Source organism: Loxodonta africana, chromosome 3 (genome assembly GCF_030014295.1).
Source record: "Loxodonta africana isolate mLoxAfr1 chromosome 3, mLoxAfr1.hap2, whole genome shotgun sequence".
Lineage (NCBI taxonomy): Eukaryota > Metazoa > Chordata > Mammalia > Proboscidea > Elephantidae > Loxodonta > Loxodonta africana.
In genome coordinates, this window is record NC_087344.1 from 36,172,385 (window position 1) to 36,195,223 (window position 22,839).

Here is a 22,839-nt window from a genome sequence, read left to right on the forward strand (position 1 = left end):
CGGTCTTCAGGCGAATAACAATCTCTGGATAGGCGTTTTCCCGGCCCGGAGCCGTCAGAAGCAACTGCGCCTGTGCGGCGAAGCGCGTTTCCGGCGTGCCGTCTCTTCCGCCGAGCGGCCACCCTCCAACGGCTTCACAGTCCGCACCGGAAGCGGAAATGGTTGGAGCTCTAGGTCCCGCCCCGCGGCCATCTTGGAGGCCCGGAGGCGGCTCCGCGGCGGACGGAGCGGAAGTGCTGGTTGCAGCGTCCCGAGCCGACCGTAGCGCGGCCCGCCGCCTGCTCCGTCCTCCTTCCCGCGGCCCTGACGGAAACCGTGGCTCGGCCGCGGCGGCGCTGCGAGGTGCCAGACGGGGCCGGGCCGGGGCGGGGCGGGCCGGCATGCCCCGGCGGGCTGCGTGGCGGCGGGCGACCGGCCGGGCCGGCGCCGCCTCCTTCCGGGCTGTCAAGGCCGCGACCGGCTGCCGCGGGGAGGCTGAGGGCCCGGGAGGTTTGAGAGCACCGTCGCCCCGCGCCGTCGGGCGCCGGGGGACGCTGCGCTGACCCCGCCCCCGCCCGGCCCCCGCGTTGCTGCCGGTCGGGGGCTGCCCGGGGAGGAGGACGGTAGAGCCCCCGGGCGGGGAGGGCGGCGTGGCCCGCCCGCGCTGGCAGCTGCTTCCCTCTTACCCGCCAGGGACATCTCAGGAAAGTTGTCCGGTGCGCAGCCCCCAAATTCTGGGAGAATTGTGATTGTCTGCGCCGCATAAGCTTGTTAATTATCAGGGTTTAGCTATAGAAGTTCGGTATTAAAGCATCATGATGAAATCACTGAACGGGCCGAAGGGAAATGAGTTAAATGGTTCCATATTTCGATAGTGTTCCAGATTGAGGTAATGAAATCATAAATTCTCCGGGCCGGCTTTTTACCCGTCCGTGGCCACGCTGACAAAGTGAACGTCTGCTTTGGGGAGCTGCTTTCCCTTTTGAGAAGCCTTCACTGGGCTCTTTTCCTTTTAACTTGGGAATGGAGATGGGCTGGAAGTTTTCTCGAGGTGATTTGTTCTTAGTTGGGTTGAATTTTCACTTCATAGTAGTGTGGAAGTTAGACTATCCCGAATGAATGAATAATTGCGGTAATCACTTAAAGCCTACGGGGCGCCAGGTATGTCCCTTCCTGAGCCCCTATTCCGTGGTGGGAGCCGCTCCAGTTCAGGTTACCGCCAGGAGGAGGGAGGGGCTGAGGCTGGAATGTGGCCTAGGGAAGGAGCAGTTAAGGTCTGGATGGTGTTCTGGGCCAGGGGACAGCATCAGAGGTATGAAGGTAGATGACTCAGGAGGGGTGTCCTCCGCTGGCAGTTAGCCTGGTGGAAGAGGAATGGAAAGGCAGACCCTTGTGGCAGGTAGAAGAGTTTGGACTTCATCCTTTAGGATGATGCATACTATTTTAGCAGTGATTGAGAAATGAATGAAAGTATTGGACCTTAGGAAGACGCACGTGCACAGTTTTACTAGAACTTCAGGCATGTTTAAAAAGTCTCCCCTTGGAATTGTTCTGTCTTGTTTTTTGCTTTTATTCCTGTGTGACAACATAAAGCAATTAAATTCAACAGGTGATAGCTTACTGCTTGCCTGCTACATAGCAGACACTTCTCGGCTGTAAAGCCCAGCAGTGAATCAAACAGACAAGTTTCCCGTCTCAAGGAGCTTGATTTCTAGTAGGAGAAAATGGAGAAATAAACTAGAAAAAAAAGTAAGCATTATTGCACTAAATAGAAATAGGGTGATGTGATATCAGGGCCTGCGTGATCAGTCTGGAGGACCTCCCTGAAGAGGTGTCTTTAGACTGGGCAGAGGGGAGAGGATTGCAGCCAGAACAGCTGGTGAGGGCCAGCCCCGATCCCTGTTCTGGAGCAAGTCTGACGTATTTGAGAGCAGCCTGTCTGATCCGGAACAAGTTTGACATGTTTGCAAAGCAGCCGGGAGACCAGCACACCTGTGTGCCAGGCTCCCTGTGCCATCACCAGTGCTGGGTGCTTAGCTTGGGTTAGCCTAGTCCTCCAAAGAACCCTTTGAGGAAGACACTGAAGGTACGAGTGCCCCCATTTTACAGGTTGGAGCCAGAGATGTTGTTGAGTAGCTTGCTCGGGTCATCCGGCTAGAAAGCGGCAGAGATGGAACCTCAAAGCAGCCTAGATTCCAGAGCTGCCCTGCCTCTGATAGTACTGAGTCCCCTTGGGAGGTGCGTTAATCAGGATGGACAGCCACGTGTTAATGCGCACGTTCCGTTTGCGTTTCTGGTGGGTGTTCCGCACAGTCACATTCAAGAATTCCGCACATTGAAGAGTGAGAACGATTTTGAACGTAGCTCCTCAGGACATGCTTTGACAGGCTAGCCAGGTATTATTGTCCTAATATTACTCTTATAGTCTCAATTCAAGTAAAAGTGTTTAATGGTCACTTTGGTCAGAAAACATATACTTAGAAGGATGTAAAATATAAGAAGGTTCATAAGGAAGAAAGGATGAGTGTTAGTTAACAAGTGATTCTGCTGGGCTGGCTTTAGCCTCAGTGGAGTAGCATTCTAGGTCACAGATTCAAACTTGGCCATTTCTGAATAAGGAACCTGTCTCTAGTTGAATGTAAAAATGCACTCTCCCCCCAAAAAGGAGATGGGTAGGGTAGGCACAGTAAGTAGTTCAGCTCTTTAGTGAAGTCACGTCTTTAGTTTACACAGTCCGTGTGAGAGCAAAGGGCAGTTCTTTGTTTCCTCCTCCACACTCCTGGTTCCTGGCGCTTTGCTCTGTCTGCATCGATGTGTCCCGGAAGTGGAGTGTCAGGGTCTCATGGTTTTTAACGAGGACTTGATGATGTGCAGAGGTGTCTGCTCAGAGGTCTTAGCAAGTTTATCCACTTGAGTCCCAGGCTCGCATCACAGAGCCAGCTGATTTCATTCAAAGAGGATTTTCTGAGATTCTCATCAGCAAGGGCTTTGAGTGGGAAGGTGCTGGGCTCAGGCGTTCGGGTTCAAGTTCCAGCCCCACTGTGGGCAGGTGGATGGGCCAAGCAGCTTGAGCCTTGAGAGCCTCAGTTTTCTCATCTCTGAATGGGAACCATAAGACCAGCCCCAAGGTTGCTGTGGAGTGGCATGCTTGGTCCTGAGTGGCCACACTTAATCAGTCATCCCTTTACGCTGAGGAAACTGAGGCCAGTGTGGTCAGAGGGTTTGCGGGAGGTCTCAGCTGCCAGCACAGGGGAACTTCACGCTTGAAACTGAAAGTCTCTCCCAGCCCACTAGCCTGCAGTCACAGCAGGTGGCCCTGGGGAAGCATCTTCGTGAGCTTTGAGGGCTGCCGGTGCCTCATCCTTAAAATAGGAGTGACAAGACACAGGCACAGCTTCCTCAGCAGTGCCTTTCTCGAGAACCGTGAGTCCTGTGAGTCCAGCTCGTTTGGGACTCGGTGGCTGTGGCGTGCCCAGCGGAGGGAGTCCTGGGCAGGCTGGCTGCAGCCTCTCGGAAGCGTGGCTACTAGGTGGCAGCTCCAGCAGGTGCTTCAGCCATCTAAGCCCCATTCGTCCTTTGTGGTATAGGATTAGCCATGCCTGCCTCCCTTGGTTGTTTGGAAATGAAGTGAGAGTGCATGTGAGACAACCCTGGCACCTGGGTTCTCACAGGTTAATTCCCCACAGACTCACAACGGCATGTTGAAATAGTTAGGAACAGATAGGATTACCTCCATTTTACAGATAAGAAACTGGGCACAGATAAACTGACTACCGAGAATCTTTGTGATATTTTTCAAAGTTAAAGATTAAATTAACGTATGGAACAGAAAAGCTAGCCTTGGGGAGAAAATATTTTAAAATATTACTATTTCTAATTGGAGTTCTGGGTGGAGCAAACGGTTAATGTGCTCAGCAGCTAACCGAAAGGTTGGAGGTTTGAGTCTCCTTGGGCACCTTGGAAGAAAGACCTGGTGATCTCCTTTGAAAAGCTCAGTCCCTGAAAACCCCATGGAGTGCACTTCTACTTGGAACACATGAGGTTGCCATGAGTCGTTATTTTTAATCAACCCATACATTCTTAAAGAAATACCCAGCTTAGAAAACATTCTGAAATTTGACAGATGTTGAGCTCTGAGCAGACTCTGCCCCAGGCCTTGAGGGCTACGATAAAGGACAGTTTCCAGCTCCAGGGGCTCCTAGATGGTGGCGAATAGCTAGCACACAAACAGGGACAGGCAGTGTGGGGGGACAGGCCCTCAGGAACCAGCAGAGCCCAGAGAGGGTGAATACCGGCTCCGCCAAAGACAAAGGGGGTTGGGGAGGAAGGGATACAGGTGGGAGGGGGGTGGGCATTCCAGATGGGCCAGAATTCACAGAGGGGCTGGGGGGCAGGAGCCTCGTGCGTCAGGCCCACAGAGGGCTCTAGTGCTCTGCAGGGCAGACGTGGGGGTTGAGGCTGAGGGCAGAGTTCAGCTCGGGAAGACTGGGCGCCATGTCTGAGAGTTTGGACCTTACCTGTGAAGACACAGGCTGTGGAAGGGTTTTGCGCAGAGTAGAGGCATGGTTGGAAGATCTCCCAGACACCTGTGTGGAGGCGGTGCTGGGAAGAGGCACCATGGGCCAGGCATATGGTGGGATGTCCCCACACATGGGGAGCTGCACTTGACCTGGTTGTATGAATAGAGGATACATCTGTGACCACTTGCAGGTTCTTAGCTTGGGCATGGGTGGGGAGTGGCACAGTCCCTGGGCTAGAGGCGTTAACCCTGAGAAGAGGGGATGCTTCCTGCCCGATGGGCTGGTCAGAGTGCAGCCTGGACAGCAGCCCAGCACAGGGCTTAGAAGAGACGGGTGGGTGAGGGGGAGCTGGCAGAGAGGAGAGGCCAGAGGGGCGTGAAGTCTGAATGGGCCGTGAAGTCCGAGGAAGGGCAGGGCCCGGGGACTGGCCAAGTAAGGTGAGGACAGAAATGTATCCCCGGGACTCGATCCTCAAGAGGTCATTGTTGTGACTGTGGCAACAGCAGTCCTAGGACGAGAAAGGTGGGAGCCCTTGTGTCGCTAGGGTGACAGGGATGATGACCCTTGAGAGAAAGCTAGCCTGGCACTGTCTGCGTTGCGCGCTGTGACTGTCCGCCCAGCGTGCACCCTGTCTGCAGGTCATAGTGAACACACACAGGAAAGAGGAATGGCGTAGATGAGCTGGTTCTCACAGCTGACAGACGGTGAACAAAAACTGCTTGGCGGTATGGTGAAAACGGCATGGTTTCCAAATTCCAGGATGCTTTTTGTTTAATTTAAAAGTACTTTGTGTTTCCCTCCCAGTTACAGAATGTCCGAAGGGGACAGTGTTGGCGATTCCGTCCATGGGAAGCCCTCTGTGGTGTACAGGTTTTTCACGAGACTTGGACAGGTGGGTGTGTTTATAGGCGATTAGTGTGAACAGTCATCTGTTTAGAAATTGTTTTTACCACTGACGGCTGAGACATTTTGCTGAATGATACAAGTGTGCCAGTGTTCCCAGTAGAGAAATTAAGCAACGTCTTGGCTTACCCTTAACATGTACACTTTCAGGAGAGGCCTCTCCTTGCCGTGAACCTGCACTCTTGGGTTTGCTGTAGAGGTCAGATAGGAAAGTGTTCAGGCTTTGGGAGCCACATACGGTCTCTGCTACATGGTCTTCATGTTTTCTTTTTTACAACCTTTAAGAATGTAAAGACCACTCCTAGCTCCTGGGTGGTGGAGACCCAGGCGGCAGGGGCCCCTGTCGCCCATGCAGGTGTGCTCACACCCTCCTGGCCCACGCTGCGTGCGCTCCTGTGGCTCCGCTCACTGTGTGTGAAGGAATCTGTTGTTTGCAGGCACATGTGTGTGTCCGTGCCGTGGCTGTACCCCAAGTGGCTGTGTCCCATTGCTGCCTCAGGGCTGATGTGGTCGGAAGCCCTGATGCCAACACCTTGGGCCTCTGGGTGCTGCTTGGTGCGTGCTGGTTTTCTCTGTCCTGTTTTCCCCAAGTGCCACCCACTGCTGGAAGGCACAGAGACACGTATCATCCTCTTCATTACTTACGGATGAGGAGCCCGCCTCTGGGGCGGGAACTATCCCTGTTCGGCTGTTGGTCTGAATTTCTCCCAGAGGGAGAGTCCATCCCAGCCAGCAGCATCATATGCTGATGTTTGGGCTCAGAACTAAAAGTAAAATAGCATTTGGCAAACTCTTGATAATTATCGAAGCTGAGTGGTGGGTGTGTGGGCTTATATAGTCTCTTATGAATGTTTAAAGTTTTTCATAATTAAAATTCAGCGCACACACCGTTAAGGATCCCCTCAGTACATCCCACCGCCACTTCGGTACCTGCTGTGCACAAGGTCCTGCATCGCTGAGGTCCCAGCTGCAGCAGGTGGGCTCTGAGCAGAGGCAGAGACAGCACCCAGTGCTGCAGGGAGGCACAGGGTGCAGTGGGCGGAAGGGCTGGGGGGAGAGGGGGCGTGAAAAGTCTCCACGTGAAGCGGCCTGTGCCTCCTCCCCGTAGTGAGCCTCTGAGGCAAAGGCTGTGGGCCCATCTCCCATGATCGACTGTTTCGTAGTCTTCGTTTTGGTTAAGAGATGGACTTGCCTCAGGAATTACTGCAAATACATTTTGGATTAATTGCAATAACTACTTTATGCCGATGGATGAATGGACAGACGGACGCACACTCGTATACGTATACACGTGTGTGTATGTATATGATCTGATCTCTTGCTATTTTCAAATAGAAAGCAAACAGATGAAATGGTTTTTCGCACAATGTGGTACATAGCAGAAAGTATACTTTGTAGCAAGGTGCAGTGTGCACAGTTACAGTGTCTGCATAACGGATGTGAACTTGTGTCTCTAGATCTACCAGTCCTGGCTGGACAAGTCTACCCCTTACACAGCAGTGCGATGGGTCGTGACGCTGGGGCTGAGCTTCGTCTACATGATCAGAGTTTACCTATTGCAGGTAGGTGCGGCGGAGGGTGGTGCTCAGTGCCATCTGAGTGTGGGGTTGGCTGGGACGTTGTTGAGCATCTTATGAGGCCATAGGGAGAGCACAGGTGAGGTACTGAATCAAATGAGTGACAGGTTTTCCTCAGCTGCCTCTGTGAGCGCCCTTCCATCAGCAACAGCTTCTTGGACTCGGCCGTGGTGTTTATTTCCTAGTTGAGAAATATTTACATGATCACCTGGTTTCTAAGAGCAAACCCTTAATATGCAAATTTTTTATAGCCCCTGAGGCTCATTTATTTAATGTTTTGTTATGTCCAAAGGAAGGCAGGTTAAAAGCTTTGTCCAGAGTTTTTTCTCCTCTAGTTAGGATATTCCCTCGTTGAAGGAACACACCTTTCTTCCTGCTCCTTTCCAGGACTGGGGCAGACGTCAGCCCAGCAGTGGACACGTTTACTCACTGGACACTGGTGTGTGTCCAGTGCTGTGGGAGATTCTCGTGTGCAGGGTCGCTCCTCTGAGTGAACCTCCCATGATTTCACGCGACAGTGGGGGGTGCACTCTAGGTTATGGTAACAGACCTCAGTTTGCGCAGGGTGCCAAGAATAATGTTGAATTGACTTTTTTTTTTTAGTTGAAACTTGATCCATTCTCTAATGGAAAGGATGACCTAGAAACCTGAATTTGGTAGGGGGCGGGGGTGCAGTGTGCGCAGGGTGGTTTTACTCTGCTCTAAACCAAATCTATGCTGATTGGGTCCTGCAACATGAAGATACATAAACATTGAACTATTTAATGTTTCACAGCTAAGTTTTTAATTGTCAGACTTAAAATTTTTTAAGGCGGGTAATTTCATCTTGTTTGTGTGACAAGTTGAGGCTTCGAGACTCGATCGTGCAGTCCTGGTTTCTACTGGATAAACCCAGAGCTCTTGACAAGGAAGCCAGTGGCAGCGCGTCTGCTGCGTTTGGGTGGCCGCCAGGGTGGCCGCCCCTTTGTATCTGAGGAAGACTTGGCTTCGGCACACTGTAAACTTCACGATTTCTGGTTCTGGATTTCTTTTGGGCTGAGGTTGCGAACACTCTGACACAGCGGTTTTGGTGATGTGACTTGTACAGTGGAATGAATATCAGCCTCAGCAGCACATGTGATGCTTAGCACTAGTCATGTTACGTTTCAGGTGGTTTTGTTTGCCCAAGGTGGGTTCTGAACCCCTCGGTCACCCCGAGCTGCCCAATCGTGGAGATGAATCCCGGGGTGTCTTTTGGAGGAATTTTCCTTTTCTGGTGCCCCCTTTGGTATACGTGGTAGTTTCTGTTATTACATGCTCCTGACCAGGATTCTCGGAAATAAGCTGTCACCATGGAAGCCCCTGTACTTCTTGGTCACCTAAGTTACAAGCTATCGTACCTACTTTCTGTAAGTATGGCGGGTCCATTTTTAAGTTCAGTTAAAACGAAGCCCAGAGTTACTAGTGTGTTGACACATCGGTGCAGTTGGTGGGCGGCGAGGGCTCACTGCTGACCTGCACTGCCTTCTCTTTCAGGGCTGGTACATCGTGACCTACGCCTTGGGAATCTACCACCTAAACCTTTTCATAGCTTTTCTTTCTCCAAAAGTGGACCCTTCCCTAATGGAAGATTCAGGTAGAGTCGAGGCCAGCTACTTTGCTCTGTTTGCTTGGGGCGGGATATGTTTTTGTATGCATCACAGGATTGCTCAGTTTTCTCTAGAAATATTTGAAATCCAAACTTTTGAGACTGTTTAAAACGTACTTAGAATGTTTGGTGATGAGGATAAATGTGTCTGTAGAATAATCCGTGATTTTTTAAGTGATAAGCCAGGCCGTGTTCCAAGCGCTGTGCGTATTAACTCCTAACAGCTATGCGAGGTGGGTGTTACCAGCTGTTGCCTCCATCTGCAGATGAGGAAACTGAGGCACACAGCAGTTGGAACTTTCCCAGGTCATGTGGCAGAGCAGCAGTTTGGGCCCAGAGGCCTTGCCCCTCTTCTCCCTCCAGAGTGGCTGGCATGTCTCTGAGTATCCTTGAGACCCACTGCGAGGCGTCTTTCTCACATGCCCAGAATTCTAGCAGCGCGCTGTGACTCCCGGGCCCCCGAGCTCCATCCAGCGGTGAGGGGGCAGGGTCTCTGTGTCTGAGGCTGATGAGCTGAGATTCCTGTGAGGCTCCCACTCCTGGTGGTACCTGGGCCAGGTAGGGGGGCTCAGGTCCACACCTGGCTGGCTGGCCCAGTGAGGGCAGCCCAGGGTCCAAGGGAGCCCTTTGTGCAGGTGCATCTGCTGCCCTGTTGGGAAGCCCAGTTTAGCTCCTGCTAGGAGAGCCATCTCTGTTAAGGGATGAGTGAGTTCTGAGCACCTGGTGCTTTTTCCAGACTGTTTTCAGATTGTGTGGGTTTTCTCTGGAATGTCTAATGAAGATAGTAAAGGAAACACAGTTAAGCCTTTTCATTGAGGGTTGCCACTGGGGGAAGTTAGGAAATAACTAAGAGGCTTTTTGGTTGGCTTCAGTTTCCTCAGCTGTCAGTGGGGAGAGAGCACCTGTCCCAGGTGAGAGGAGAGCTGGCCACCCTCTCCCACTGGGCCCGCCCACTGTTCTCGAGAACAAACGCTCGACCCTTGTGGGCACCCCGTGCTGCGTGCTTTCCTGAATGTTCGTTTGTCCCTGTTTTCTGTATGAACCTCTCTGCAGTACAGTTGGTGTTATTTGTATGCAGTTTGATTTTTTATGTAATCATTTCAAGTGTATAGTTTTTTTTTTTTTAGGTTAAGCCTATATGGGTATATATGTATATTATACATATTTTTTAATTTTTATTGTGCTTTAAGTGAAAGTTTACAAGTCAGTCTTTCATATAAAAATTTATATACACCTTGCTATATACTCCTAGTTGCTCTCCCCCTAATGAGACAGCACACCCCTTCCCTCCTCTTTCTGTTTTTGTGTCCGTTCAGCCAGCTTTTGACCATCCTCTGCCCTCTCATCTCCCCTCCAGACAGGAGCTACCCACATAGTCTCATGTGTCTACTTGATCCAAGACGCTCACTCTTCACCAGTATCATTTTCTATCCCATAGTCCAGTCCAATCCCTGTCTGAAGAGTTGGCTTTCAGAATGGTTCCTGTCTTGGGCTAAAGAAGGTCTGGGGACCATGGCCTCTGGGGTCCTTCTAGTCTCGGTTAGAAAATGTATCATTGTTTTTAAAAAGACTTTCTAACGTGACTCTTCTAAAGCAGCGAACCGACTGGTAAATCGGCTAGTGACCCCCATTTTACCATTTGCTTAAGTTATATCAATCCGTCTTCCCACATAGCAGGCCTGCTACTTCAGAAGGTTTTAGAACAGAGTGACGAGTGTAGTGATAGAAAGGTAGAAGCCGCAGCAGGCTTCGTCTCCGACACTGTGCTGCCTTTCAGATGACGGTCCCTCCTTGCCGACCAAGCAGAACGAGGAGTTCCGGCCTTTCATCCGAAGGCTGCCAGAGTTCAAATTTTGGTGAGTCAATTCCTTAAACGTGTTTGAGAAAGATATGCTCGAGTGTGGCTGAAAAGATTAATTTGTGTTTTGGTTAGTCAGCAATTTAGACTTCTCAAAGGAATAGTTGTGGTGTTGTGTTTCGTGTGCCTTATTCTCTTCTGAAACACTCACCCATGCAGAATATGAGGCTGTGCTGGGCCGGGTACGCACAGGTGACCTGGGTGTTCTCTGGGAGAGGCCACGGCCTTGGGGCGTGCTCTTAGTTCCAAGTTTACGGCCACACTTAAAGCCAGCAAACAAGGTTAGTTCCTGAGGGTAACCAGATACCTCCCAAATCCTGGCCTCGGGAAGGAGGGCCCACAGCCGCTCTCCCTTCTCCTCTAGGGCCCTGTCTGCACTCTTTCTCTGCCGACCGGCCTGCTAGATCTGCCACTTCTACAGCACACCATTCCAATTGCCAGCTGGGATGGCCTAGCTTCCTCAAGAGGCCTCAGGCCAGCCCTGCCGTGGTTCACCCTCGAGCAGAGGTGCCTCAGACCCAGCTGCCCTGCGGTTCACCCCGAAGCAAGGTGCTGGTGTCTACAGACACAGCTGCTCAGCGCAGCCTCAAGAGGGGCTGCTTTGTTGAAAGTGCGTGGCTCTGGGGAAGTACCTGGAGACACAGACCATGCAGGTGCTGGCAGTTGTGTGGGTGTTGAAACGCTGATTGAGTTTGACAGGTGGGAAAAGATGAGTGGGGCCTCTAGGCCGAGGACACGCACACAGACTGCCTGTCCATCCTGTGTCCGCACATCTGCCGCCCACTGTGGGAAGAGTATGGGCTCCATGAGCCCATCGATCTTGTCTCTGCACCCCAGTCCCTGGTGCCCGGCAGGACCAGAAGGCCTTGTTCGATCAGTAAAGGGAGTTGAATAACTTGAGTTCCTTTGCAAGCTGCCTGTCCAACGTTTCCGCTCCCAGCACTGTGTTTGGGTGGGTGCTCAGTGGTCTTTGTGGAAGGAATGTTACCTGCTAGAGCATGTTTGGGGCGGGGGCTGGTGGTGAAGAGTGGGGGTGGGGTGGGTGTTTAGGGAGAGGGAGTGGAAAGTGGGTACGTGAGGCACCTAGGGTGAGACTGAGGGCCGTGTGATCCTTCAAGGAACCTTGTCCTGGAGGAAGGGAGAGCCGCCGAGGTGTTTCATTGCGGGGACGAGGTGTGCAGTGAGGGGGCGGTGGTGGTGGCTGGCAGCTGCCTGGTAGGGCTGCAGTACAGGCAGGTCCGGGCAATGCTGGCCATCTCATGTTTTCTTGAAATTCCAAGGTCAGCAGCCTGCACTGCCCTGACTGGAGGTGCAGATGGGAGCACGAGGCAGAGGAGCTGCATTTCCCTCAAAGGACTCAGCGGTCAATCTGCAGACTGGCCTCGTTCTCTGGGGTTGGGGTCACACCAGAGCCGCTACTCCGTGTGGTTCTGGCTGTCATGGGACTAAAGATGATAACACATTTGTGGTTAACTACAGCCTGTCCTGTGCAGAATGTGTGGGAGTGATAGGGCTGCTGAAGCTGCCCCCGAGTGAACGTGCAGCCTCCTTTCTGGGTGTTAGTATTTGCCGGCCGTCCCAGGGCAGCTGCTAGAGCCAGGTGATGATCTGTGGCCAACGCAGGCACACGGGCGGCGCTAACCTGCCCCTCTCGTCTCAGGCACGCAGCCACCAAGGGCATCCTGGTGGCCATGGTCTGCACGTTCTTTGAGGCATTCAACGTGCCGGTGTTCTGGCCCATCCTGGTGATGTACTTCATCATGCTTTTCTGCATCACGATGAAGAGGCAGATAAAGGTAACCCGGAACGCATGCGCCTGCTGCCCAGCGAGTGCTCAGACAGGAGGCGGTGCTGGGTCTGTGAGGCGCTTTAGGGTGGAGGGGGACAGTCTGAGGTGCTTTAGGGTGGGCGTGACAGTTTGTGCGGTGCTTTAGGGTGGGGGGGGCGATGGTCTGTGGTGAGCTTTAGGGTGGGGGGTGATGGTCTGTGAGGAGCTTTAAGGTGGGGGGTGATGGTCTTTGAGGTGCTTTAGGGTGGGGGTGATGGTCTGTGAGGAGCTTTAGGGTAAGGGGTGATGGTCTGTGAGGAGCTTCAGGGTGGGGGTGATGGTCTGTGAGGAGCTTTAGAGTAAGGGGTGATGGTCTGTGAGGTGCTTTAGGGTGGGGGGTGATGGTCTGTGAGGAGCTTTAGAGTAAGGGGTGATGGTCTGTGAGGTGCTTTAGGGTGGGGGGTGATGGTCTGTGAGGAGCTTTAGGGTAAGGGGTGATGGTCTGTGAGGTGCGTTAGGGTGGGGGGTGATGACGGTCTCTGAGGTGCTTTAGGGTGGGGGTGATCTCAGCACCTTCCTGGTCTGCACAGAGCAGGTTGGGAGGGTTCACCACAAACCCTGTACGTTCCACGTTTGTGAGGGCAGCCAGCTCCACACTGTTAAGGCCATGAGCACTAGTCTCAGGTGCTGCCAGTTGTCTGAGTAAACAGCTCCGTGAAACAGTTTTCTGGCAGCAGGTTATGAAAGTCCAGTTGTGCTGAGTTAGTTTTCCGGTTTCCACAGTATTATCTCCATCCTAGACCTTGCTGTTGGTCTGGCAGGTTATGAGGCTCTGTCCTGCCAGAGTTGCATTGTGGGGCGGTGACCAGTACCTTCCCCCTTCTTCCATCAGGGGCCCCGGGCCATCCCACACCTACCGTCCCAACCCACCAGCTCTGCCCTTCCTATACCGGAAGGTGTCCAAACAGCTCCCCTGTCATCTGGGCTTTAACCACACGAGCTGGGCCTGGCCAGTGCCTGAGTAGTGGGAACACCAGAGTGAGACAGTGGGCCCTCAGGACATTTGCCCATGAAGGAGAAAAGCATTGGTGGGTGGGTCCCTTTTGCCAGTTCAGATTTTGGGAAAGTGTGATCCTTCGAAAACTGTTTTGAAACAACTCACCTTCGTTTGTTTATTTTCCCAGCACATGATAAAATACCGATATATCCCATTCACACACGGCAAGAGGAAATACAAAGGGAAGGAAGACGTGGGGAAGACGTTTGCTAGTTAGAAGCTGGACTGAATCTATCACCCGTATCTCAAGAACGGTTTTGAGCCATTGTAACAATGCCTTTTTTCTTCACATAAAGTAGTTGATTATGAGGGAGTCGAATTTTCTTTTTAAAAAGGAGCTTCAATTATTTGTATCAGAAATATCAGGTTCTTGAAGAAACTGGCATTTAAACCAAATTGCATTGATTTATTTTTCAGTGACGTTTAAGTGTTTCATACTGGCAAAGCCCTAGTAAGCCTGGGCATGGAAGACAGTCTGTGGGGGGACTGGTGGGTGGGTGGTGGTGGCCGCCTCACCGCAGTCCTAGGCGCCCTACAAGGCTGTGAGTGTAGGGGACAGCGAGGCCTGTGCGAAGGGACCCACGTTCTCCAGGACGCCTGCAGGTGGGGTGTGTATGCCCCAGGCCACGTCAGACCCCTGCGTAGGAGGGTGATGCTCGCCTGATGTCGACCGTCTGGAAGAGCCTCACAAATTACAGACGACTTCCAGTAACTGTGGGTTTCATGCCAGTTTCCTAATTCCACCTCACCAAAGTGTTCAAATCAGCCTTCATCATGATGACTCAAAACTCTGTTCTTACTGCCGTGATTGCTTCTGAGGGCCTGGGGTGACAAATATATATATTATATTTTAATCGTTTGAGATTATTTTGACATATTTCTTTAATATGTAAAGAGTTGTTTTGTTTTTTGATTAATTTAAATTTGTTTTCACGCAACAGCCCCTTTAAAGAAACAACAAAACTGGTGACATCAGACTGGTTCTGTGGGTTTTAACGCACAGCTTCTCATTTTCTATGGGGAACTAGAACTCTGACCTACCTGCATGTCAACTTTTTTCATGTGATAAAAAAGCAAACAAACTCTTCAACCTTTTACTAAGTGACTTTTTAATCCAGCTTTATTAAAGACAGTATCCCTTTCCTGTGTTAGTCTCTGTCTGAAACACAGCTCCCGGCGTGGGGGTGGCCCAGTGGGCGAGTGTGTCCTCCCTGCACAGAGGTGGTTTAGCGGGCAAGTGCCTGCTCCCTGCTGATGACAGAAGAAGTGGGAAACGTGCGTCTCGTCACAGGGTGCACACTGATACGCAAGCTGCCAAACTTCCTTCTGGATCCTTGGGCGGTTTGCTCTGAGCCGTCCATCCGTCAGCCCTATGATTTTAGACGTTGAATGTGCCAATGCTTGGCTCTTCCTTGACCGGGTTCTGTCTCTGAATTGAGCTCCTCGTGCCTTTCAGGGACCCTTGTATACCCGACCCCATATTTAGAAGCACTTCATTTCCTACAGTGCTCCCAGTAACCCCTGAGTCCTCCAATGTGGGGGCAAGGGTGCTCTTGGTCAGGGCATCGGTGTGGACAGGAATGACTGGGCATCAGGCTACTGCAGCAGTGGGAAGCACTCTTCTGGTGCTGACCTGCCCTTCCTCTGGGACCCTGAGCTGGTGCCCTCATGGCCCTGTCTGGAGAATGCGGCTCAGTGTGGTTGGTGTTAATGGCGGCCTGTCTTTGGCATGCTGGCCTGTATTAACCTAGGAACATGGATTATCTTTTCCTGGACAGCCGTGTCCTACACGGTCAGAAACAAGGCCTGGCTGGAGGAGCTGCTTGTCTAAAGTTGTGCTGCTGGGCATGGCCAGTAGGGGACACTAGGTATGGATGAGGGCTGACGGGGCATTGCTAGACTGCATATTTAAAGCCTCTCCAGCTCACCCTGTTCTCTTAATTTGCCACCTTTCCCTGGAACTAGTTCTTCCGGATGGCTAGTCCCATCTCTGGCACAAGTTAGTTTGAAAAACCTGAAAAAAAAAAAAAAAAAAGAACAGCATATATTTGGGGGTCAAGAGGTGCTGGTTTGCCACGGAGACACCTGGGGAAGGAGCTGCCCTGCTCCCCTGGGCCTCTTGAGAACACTGGTTCATGAGGCACCCTCTCCCCAGTCCTCAGAGCCTCCAAGGGAGAGGGTGGTGGTGGTGGTTAGTTGGTCAGTAAGAGAACAAAAACCTCCCTCAAGTCTGCTGGGCCAGCCCTGAGTAGGCGCTCTGTCCTGTCGAGGGCTCAGCGCTGTGAGGCCGCACGATACTGTGTGGAAGGAGCCTCCGTGTTACGTCCAGCCACCTGTCTGCTGGCATGTAGTGAGGTGGGTGCCAGCGCTGCATGTGGAGAGGCACTTGGACCCCTGCTTTCCTTCTCATGCTTGGCCACACATGGGCTCCTGACGCCCAGCCTGTCCAGGTGCCTGGCTGGTCTGGAGGACACTGATTTGGGGTCGATCTACCCACACGCTGTCTAAAGCAGACACTACCTTCTGAGCACTTAAACAGTTCACAGCCACCAATAGTGAGCCTGATACTGGAATTGTCTCATAAGTGAATACGCTTTTGTTCTGCCCTGTTTTCTGAAGTTAGCTCTTGATGAGTTTGAGGAAGGAAAGGAAACCTAAAACGTCCAATTAGGTGAGATTCCTGAAGAACTAACTGTTTAAATTGTACCACATGGCCTGGAGAGGTGCCCTCTGATTCCCCCCTTGCTGGATTCTCATGCTGTCAGCCCCTGGCTCTGCTGGATCTAGTGAGCAGAGCCTGTCTGCCTAACACCAGCCCTGAACACCTGGTCTGCAGCCTCCAGCCAGCGTCACCTTTTCCCTGTATGTGAGTTCTGCTGCCAGGTCTTGTGTGACAAAAAGTGTAAAGTTAGGATTTTATCATTTCTGTGTGAGTAAAGTTGATCTCCAGAATATGTTTTTCTCTCCTCACACTGAAGACATCACAGTTCCTTCCGGGTGCTTCCGGCCCTCGCTGGGCTCACGGGACTAGCGGTAGTGCCGTAGGTAAACCAGCTTCTGGGGCGGGAACTTCTCCCTACAGAGGGGGCACTCCGTCTGTAGAAGAAAAAAGGTCCCTTGCTGGGCAGGTAGCTCAGGCTCCACCCCAGCCCTCCACAGCACCGTCTTGGTGGGACCCCACCGCTGGGGAGGGCCGCTTGGCATCCTCCCCTCAGCACCCTCGCCAGACCCGGGTTCATGCCAGTGCCCTGGCTTCAAGTGACCTCTAGTTTCCACGTGGTACCGACAAACACATCTCTGCCTCCTTCATTTACTACAAAACAGCTCCAGGCATTTTCCCCCAAAAAACAAAACCTGCTGCCGTGGAGCTGATTCTGACTCATAGCAATCCTATAGGACAGAGTAGGACTGCCCTATAGAGTTTCCAAGGAGCAGCTGGTGAATTTGAATTGCCAGCCTTTTGGTTAGCAGCCATAGCTCTTAACTACTACGCCGCCAGGGCTCCAGGCATTTTCCCAGAAGCCTCAAATGCAAAGGCTTTGGCCCAGGTGGGGTGGGTGGTGGATGGGAGGAGTGCGTTCTAACCTCTGTCACTGCTGCCTTGGATGTGTGAGGACACACGTGCCGGCACTGGGCAGCTGGCTGTGTCATGGATACTGGGGTGCTACACACACGAGGGGATGAGACCCTGCCTGTTGGGGACGATCAGCTTGAGCAGAGGACAGTTCCGAGCGCTGCCCGCAACCTACAGACTTGATCTCCCCACAGCAGATGCCCTCCAGAGCTATGTCCACCTGGCTGCCCCCCAGGACCCTGGACGTGCTGAGCTGGCCACGTTGCAGCCCAGAGTGCCAGGTTCTAACTAAGCCAGATGCCGCTCTAACCCCTTATTTCTGGATTGTTCTACTAGGTCACATTATGAGGATAAGCAGTGTTCTGCCTGTGTGAGGTGGGGTGAACAGGACTTATTCTATGCAGACCACATGGGTCTCAGGACTGGTCATACTCAGACCTCTGTAAACACTCTTGAGGGATACTGGCATCGATGGCCTGGGGCTACTTCTGAGAGAGTACATGTATGTGTCCTCTGCTCTGGTCACTATGCCCAGGGTCCCGCCTCTTTAAGTCTTCAAGGCCACGTCTCCTGTGGAAATGCATGAGCACCGAGAATACAAAGGTGGAGAGGTGCCAGGGGCACAGAGCTAGGGTGTGGCCACCCGGGCTCTCTCCGCCCACCACTCACTTTCCAGGGGTGGAAACGACTGTGCCAGCTGCCCCAGAGCTTAGCTTCAACACAGTTTTCACGCACAACTTCAGACATCAACCCCAAGTGTGGCCCTGCAACCGACTCACTGGGAGGTTTGGAAAGATGCCAACCCTCCCGCGGTGTCAGCAGGGGCTCCAGGGAGCAGCTCCATGCTGTGCCTTGGCCCCGCGCCTGCTGTGCCCACCTTGGTGTTACACCACTCGGTGATGCACTCCCAGCAGAAGAGGTGCCCACAGGGTGTGGCTGTCGCATGCCGACGCTCCTCCAGGCACAGCGTGCACAGGGGGCTTCTGGGGGTGGCCCGCTCCTCCACATGGCTCCTAGACGGGGCAGAATGGAGGTGAGCACCCACACGGTCCTCAGAGCCGGCTCTGCCCCCTGCCCACTGCATACCTGCGGTAGGACAGGTGGCGGTGCAGCTTCCACTCCTTCCTTGCCCGCTGCCTCTGCCTGAAGCTGTACAGCTGGACCCCAATGGAGAGCACCAGATGCAGCAGGGAGATGGCCCCCAGCAGCTTGTAGGTAGTGCGAGCCTTGAGCTCCTCTCTGGGTGGGTGGCGGGTACGGAGCTGCACAAGGCAGGTGGCCTGTAAGGACCCTAGAGGACGAGGCCTCTGTGTCCACAGTGTCTGCGTTCTCCTGATGACCACCCGGCCCATGCTGGTGCCCAGCACCTCCCAGGAATCCCTCCCCCAGGGCCCCGAAAGCAACTGAGGCCAGCCCTGCCCTCCTGGAGTGCACGGTTCCACGGGGGCGGGGGGGGGGGAGGGAGAGGTGGCACCCACGCATGGCCAGATGTGACTGTGCTGGGGGAGCTGCAGCCACATCAGTGACGGGGAGGGGTTGGGTGAGCAGGGAAAGTCTCTCCAGTAAGTGAGCTAAGAGCACCGGGGGAGGCCATGTCGGGGACTGCTGGAAAGCCGAGAAATCGCCTTGTAGGACTGAAGCCCTAGCAGGTCACTGGCTCCTACTGGGGCAGAGGCCGCAGGCGTGGGGGTCATCATGCCAGCAGCCCTTGCTGATGGACTGGGCGTGGGAGGCCCACCGAAGGCTCCTAGGTTTGTGGAGAAGCAGCCCAATGCTGCAGGCAGGCTGCGTGCCAGAGGACCAGTCTGGCGCCCATTGAGGCCATGTGGGTCTGTGGTGCCCAGCAGGGAGGAGGGTCAGACATCCGGAGCCACTGGTGCAGATGGGGACAGGGCCAGAGGCTGGGAGGCTGCCAGGGAGTGAGTGTCGTTTGGAAGTAATGTCCAGAGACTGCTCCTTGGCAACCCTGATGTCAGAGGGTGAGTTGATGAAGAGGTAAAACGGCCTGGGAAGGTATGTCCAGGCATGTGGGGAGGTGCTACCCTGAAGACTAGTGTGGCTGGGCTGCTAGAAACTTGTGGGATGGATGCCCCGTTTTAGCACAGCACACGGCCCTTGGGGACCCTCGGTTTCCGGCCTCTTTTGCAGCCAGTGATGCCTGCAACCCTGGGTTTCCCAGGGCTCTGTCTCCCAGCAAGTGAGGCAGGAAGCCATCACCAAGAATAGACAAGGTGGCAGGGCTGGGGGAGGGACAGGCGAGAAATGGGTGCAGGGCAGGGAGGACTGCAGCGATGCTGGCACTGTGGAGTCATCCTGTGATACTTTATACAGACCCTTGGGAAGATGTCTGCTAAGACTTAACCCTGAGACTGCTAACTATCTCTGGTCAGGGTGGTATGAACGTGGGGGCATGGCTAGGGCCAGGGCCAAGCAGTGAGAAGGGCAGCAGACACAGCTGGGGTCAGGGCCGAGCAGTGAGGAGGGCAGCAGGTGTGGCTGGGACCTGGCCAAAAGTCTGTGCTCCAGCACTGTCTGGGTGAACCAGGACAAGCTGCTGCCCCCTCCCCGCCCCTGAGCTGTGAATGGACTGTCCCCGGCTTGTGTGCAGCAGTCCATCAGGAAGGCAGGGCCCAGGGCACAGAGTGGCACTGACAGGATAGCTGTGCTGGCCGCAGGGAGAATGGCTGATACATCGCGCAGGGCTCACGGAAATCAGGCTTCCTGTGTCTTCTAGCAAACCGTTACCAAACCACACTGTTTTCCAAGCTGAGGGTTTGGACTCCAGCCCAAAGTGGAGTGACTGCTGTGTAGTTATGGGGCTGACCACCTGGGCCTGAGCCAGCAACACATAGAGGAGCTAAAGCCAAGTATCAGGGCCACAGGTGGCCTGGCTGTACTTACGTAAGTGATGCCCGTGAGCCTTTTGGCGAGGTGGTAGAAGGCACCGCTGATGTAGAACCAGGCGACATGGAGCCTCCGCAGGCAAGTGAGGCCCCTTGAGAAGACGTGCAGTGCCTGCAGGAGTGCCCTCCGCTGCTGCTCACTCAGGCAGGCGGTGTGCCGGTGCACCCAGAGCCGCATACCCGCCCGGCCATGCGCACCAAGCCCTGTGCCACCGTTGGCCTGCAGCTCGTGCTCCAGGTGGAGCAGCACCTTGTCCAGTACGTAGGGCAGGACTGTGTGCAGAACGATGAGTGCGCTGCGGCGGAGCCAGGAGGGTACCTGGCGCCGGGATGGGTCCACCTGGACTAGGCCGACATACTCCTCCCCAAGGGTCTGGTAGCCTGGAAGGGGCAGATGCCTCATGAGGGACCAGGCACTCCTACAGGTTGGATTGCTCCCCACCCCTTCACTGCTGTCTCCAGGGCCTGTGCCAGCATCATTTTCTCTGACTTGAGGCTTCCCCACAGGCCGCCCTGCCTCCACCTCTTTCCCCTTGGATCTCATCTTGGCCAGTGGTGGGCCATGGCGCCCACTTCTGGAAGAACAGCCAAGTCCCCACAAAGCACTGTCCCCTCACTTTCCCCAGCTACACTGCCACCTTGCTGGTCCCTGACCACACTGAGGACGTGTCCTCTCAGGCCTCCTCGGTGGTGGTTTGCTCTGCCACTCGGAAGGTGCTCTTCCTAAAGATGCAGCCGACTGCGCCCTGTGTCGTGTCCTCTAAAGCACTCAGTGCTTCTAGGGCTCTGCGATGGTGATCCTTATTGCTCATCGTCCACCTCCCACCCATGGTGCGAGCCTGACAGCAGGACTCAATGGGGGTCCCATGTGGAGGACAGGGCCAGTTAAGAGGGATGTGGTGGCCTGTGGTGAAGCTGAAAGTGGGTCTGTGGTCCTGAGGCCTCGCTTGCCAGCTCTCCCACTAGAGGATGACTGTGGGTTTTGGCCCCAGACGCCGACTGCTCTGCAGGGCCTCACTGCCTGCATACCCCTCTGCCTGGTATTCTGCCTCCCGCTCATCCACCCAAGGGCCCTCACTCCAAGGTCTTGAGGGCACTGCACCTGCCAGCGTGGTGAGGCTAAAGTAGGCTAGGTCGGAGAGCAGCTCAGTCTCTTTCCTCCACTCCAGCCACTTCCTTGCACCTGAGGGGAGAACCGACAAGGCTATCACTAAGGTGTGAGGGAGGGTCTAAGGATTAGACACAACCCCTCCCTCCCGCTGCCAGGCCCGGAAAGTCCCAGTCCTCCCCTGGTCTGAGCTGCCCTGAGCCACGCTGTCCCCCTCCTGCTGGCCTCCACTCTGACATGTGCATCTGCACCACTTTTTGTCCTCACCTGCCTCAGCTCCCCCGTCTGACGCCTGGGCCACTGAGGGCGTCTTCTGACAATCTCTCCACCTGCAGCCACCTCCCTTGCCAGGATGCCCAAAAGGGCCACGTGAAAAGACAGGTCCAGTGCTCCAAGAGCACTGCCTGATACCACAGCTGAGAGCAACGGGTCCAATCCCAGCCCTCCCACCTCCAAGTTGTGTGACTTTAAGCAAGTTACTCAATCTCTCCAGAACCTCAATTTCCCCCGGGGGGTACAAATGGTTAAGCACTCAGCTTCTAACTGGAAGGTTGGAGTTTTGAGTCTACCTAGAGGCACCACTGAAGAAAGGCCTGGCAACCTACTTTGGAAAGGTCACGACCATTGAACACCCTATGGAGCACAGTTCTACTCTGACACACAAGGGGCCACCATGAGTTGGGGTTGACTCGATGACAATTGGTAAGAAGAGAATAATAACAAGTCCTCCCTCATGAGGTTGCCTGGAGGATTCAGTGGGTTAATATCTGTAAAACACCCAGAACAATGTCTGGCACAAAGTAAGTGCTAAGTGGTTGTAAAATAAATACACATTTTAAAAATTGTTTGGTCAAGTCACCCTCTCATTCAAAACTTGCTGGTAGCCACCAGCCTGGCATTCGAGGCCTTACTTGGCAGGCCCAGCCTCACTTCAGCTGCTCCAAACAGGGGCCTGACTGTCCCCAGAAACTTGTCCAACACTCTTCCTGCCAGTAGCTCTGTTCCTGGTGCCAGGAATACTCTCACCCCCGGACTCGAACGCTGAGGCTCCATAAAAACTGGGGCTTCACTATAAAGCGCAAAGCTTGACTGGTGTCCAACTCTTTATCCACTCCGTCCTGAGCACTCCCCGCTTGCACTTCCTAGTGAGCCGACCCCGGGCGGGGGCAGAAGTTAAAGGTGAGTCCTTGGCTCCTGGGTCAGGCCCAGAAAGGGCTCGCGGGTGGGCAAAGGGGCCGGCCCACCGAAGTGCCAGGGCTCGTTCTACTCCCCACGCGCCTGGGACCAACACAAAAGTTAACAGCGACGCCGTCACACAGGCAACGGCGCTTCCTGGCTACAATAAGGTACTCAGACACACTGTCTCACTAAATCAGACAACGCTCCCAGAGGCACCGCGGGAACCTCCGCAAAGAGGGACGGCCGGGGCCACCCGACTGGCCCAGAAGCGGGGTCCGAGCGCAGCCACCCGCCCTCACCCGCCAGGCTGTGCAGGGTGCCGCCGGCCGCGCTCCGCAGCCCGCCGCGGTAATAGTCGTCCTTCTGGGCGGCGCGAACCACCTCCGGGGGACCGGCGGCAGCCATTGCTGGAAGTCTTGACCCACGGGCCTCGGAGGCCACGGCGGCCACGCCCCCAGAGGGCGGGGCTCGGTGGCGAAGCGCGCCGCGGGCTTGGCGTGCGGCGCGGACGTTCTGCGTCACTGCGTGGGAGGGGCGGGGCGGGGACGGGGGCCAAGACTTATGACGCGAGCCGGGAGTGGTGGTGTGGGAGGGGTAGGCGGGGCTAAGGGTGGGACGCAGGTGGGGTTGTGGGCGGGACGGGGGGGCGGGGCCGTGCCGGAGCGAGTTCTGGTTCGGGGAGGTGTGGTGGGCGGGGCTGTGGGGCGGGGCAGAGTGAGCCCTGCGCGGGGACCAGATCCGAGAGGGGGCGGGGCGGGGCGGGGCGGGGCGTGGGCGTTATGGGGT

General features: G+C 54.4%; 2 protein-coding genes across 5 annotated transcripts; one reads left to right on the top strand and one right to left on the bottom strand.

The window, feature by feature from the left end:
• The first annotated feature begins 212 nt into the window (after positions 1–212).
• RER1 (retention in endoplasmic reticulum sorting receptor 1) lies at positions 213–14,431 on the top strand. The gene is made up of 7 exons (XM_003413507.4): positions 213–342; positions 5,304–5,391; positions 6,860–6,964; positions 8,495–8,594; positions 10,384–10,462; positions 12,125–12,260; positions 13,417–14,431. The coding sequence occupies exons 2-7, from the start codon at positions 5,311–5,313 to the stop codon at positions 13,504–13,506; spliced, it is 591 nt and encodes a 196-aa protein (XP_003413555.1). The 5' UTR covers positions 213–342; positions 5,304–5,310; the 3' UTR covers positions 13,507–14,431.
• Positions 14,382–22,500, bottom strand: PEX10 (peroxisomal biogenesis factor 10). 4 transcript variants are annotated; one of them, XM_064281124.1, is made up of 6 exons: positions 22,353–22,500; positions 20,869–20,949; positions 19,765–20,147; positions 17,950–18,125; positions 17,741–17,876; positions 14,382–15,303 (listed from the first exon to the last, which is right to left on the bottom strand). In XM_064281124.1, exons 1-6 carry the CDS (start codon positions 22,456–22,458, stop codon positions 15,268–15,270), a joined length of 918 nt encoding a protein of 305 aa, XP_064137194.1. In that variant the 5' UTR covers positions 22,459–22,500; the 3' UTR covers positions 14,382–15,267. The 4 variants fall into 4 exon arrangements, with proteins under 4 accessions (XP_064137194.1, XP_064137191.1, XP_064137192.1 ...); XM_064281121.1 differs by having other exon boundaries at positions 17,950–18,154; XM_064281122.1 differs by lacking the exon at positions 14,382–15,303 and adding an exon at positions 15,312–16,385.
• Between the last annotated feature and the right edge of the window lie 339 nt (positions 22,501–22,839).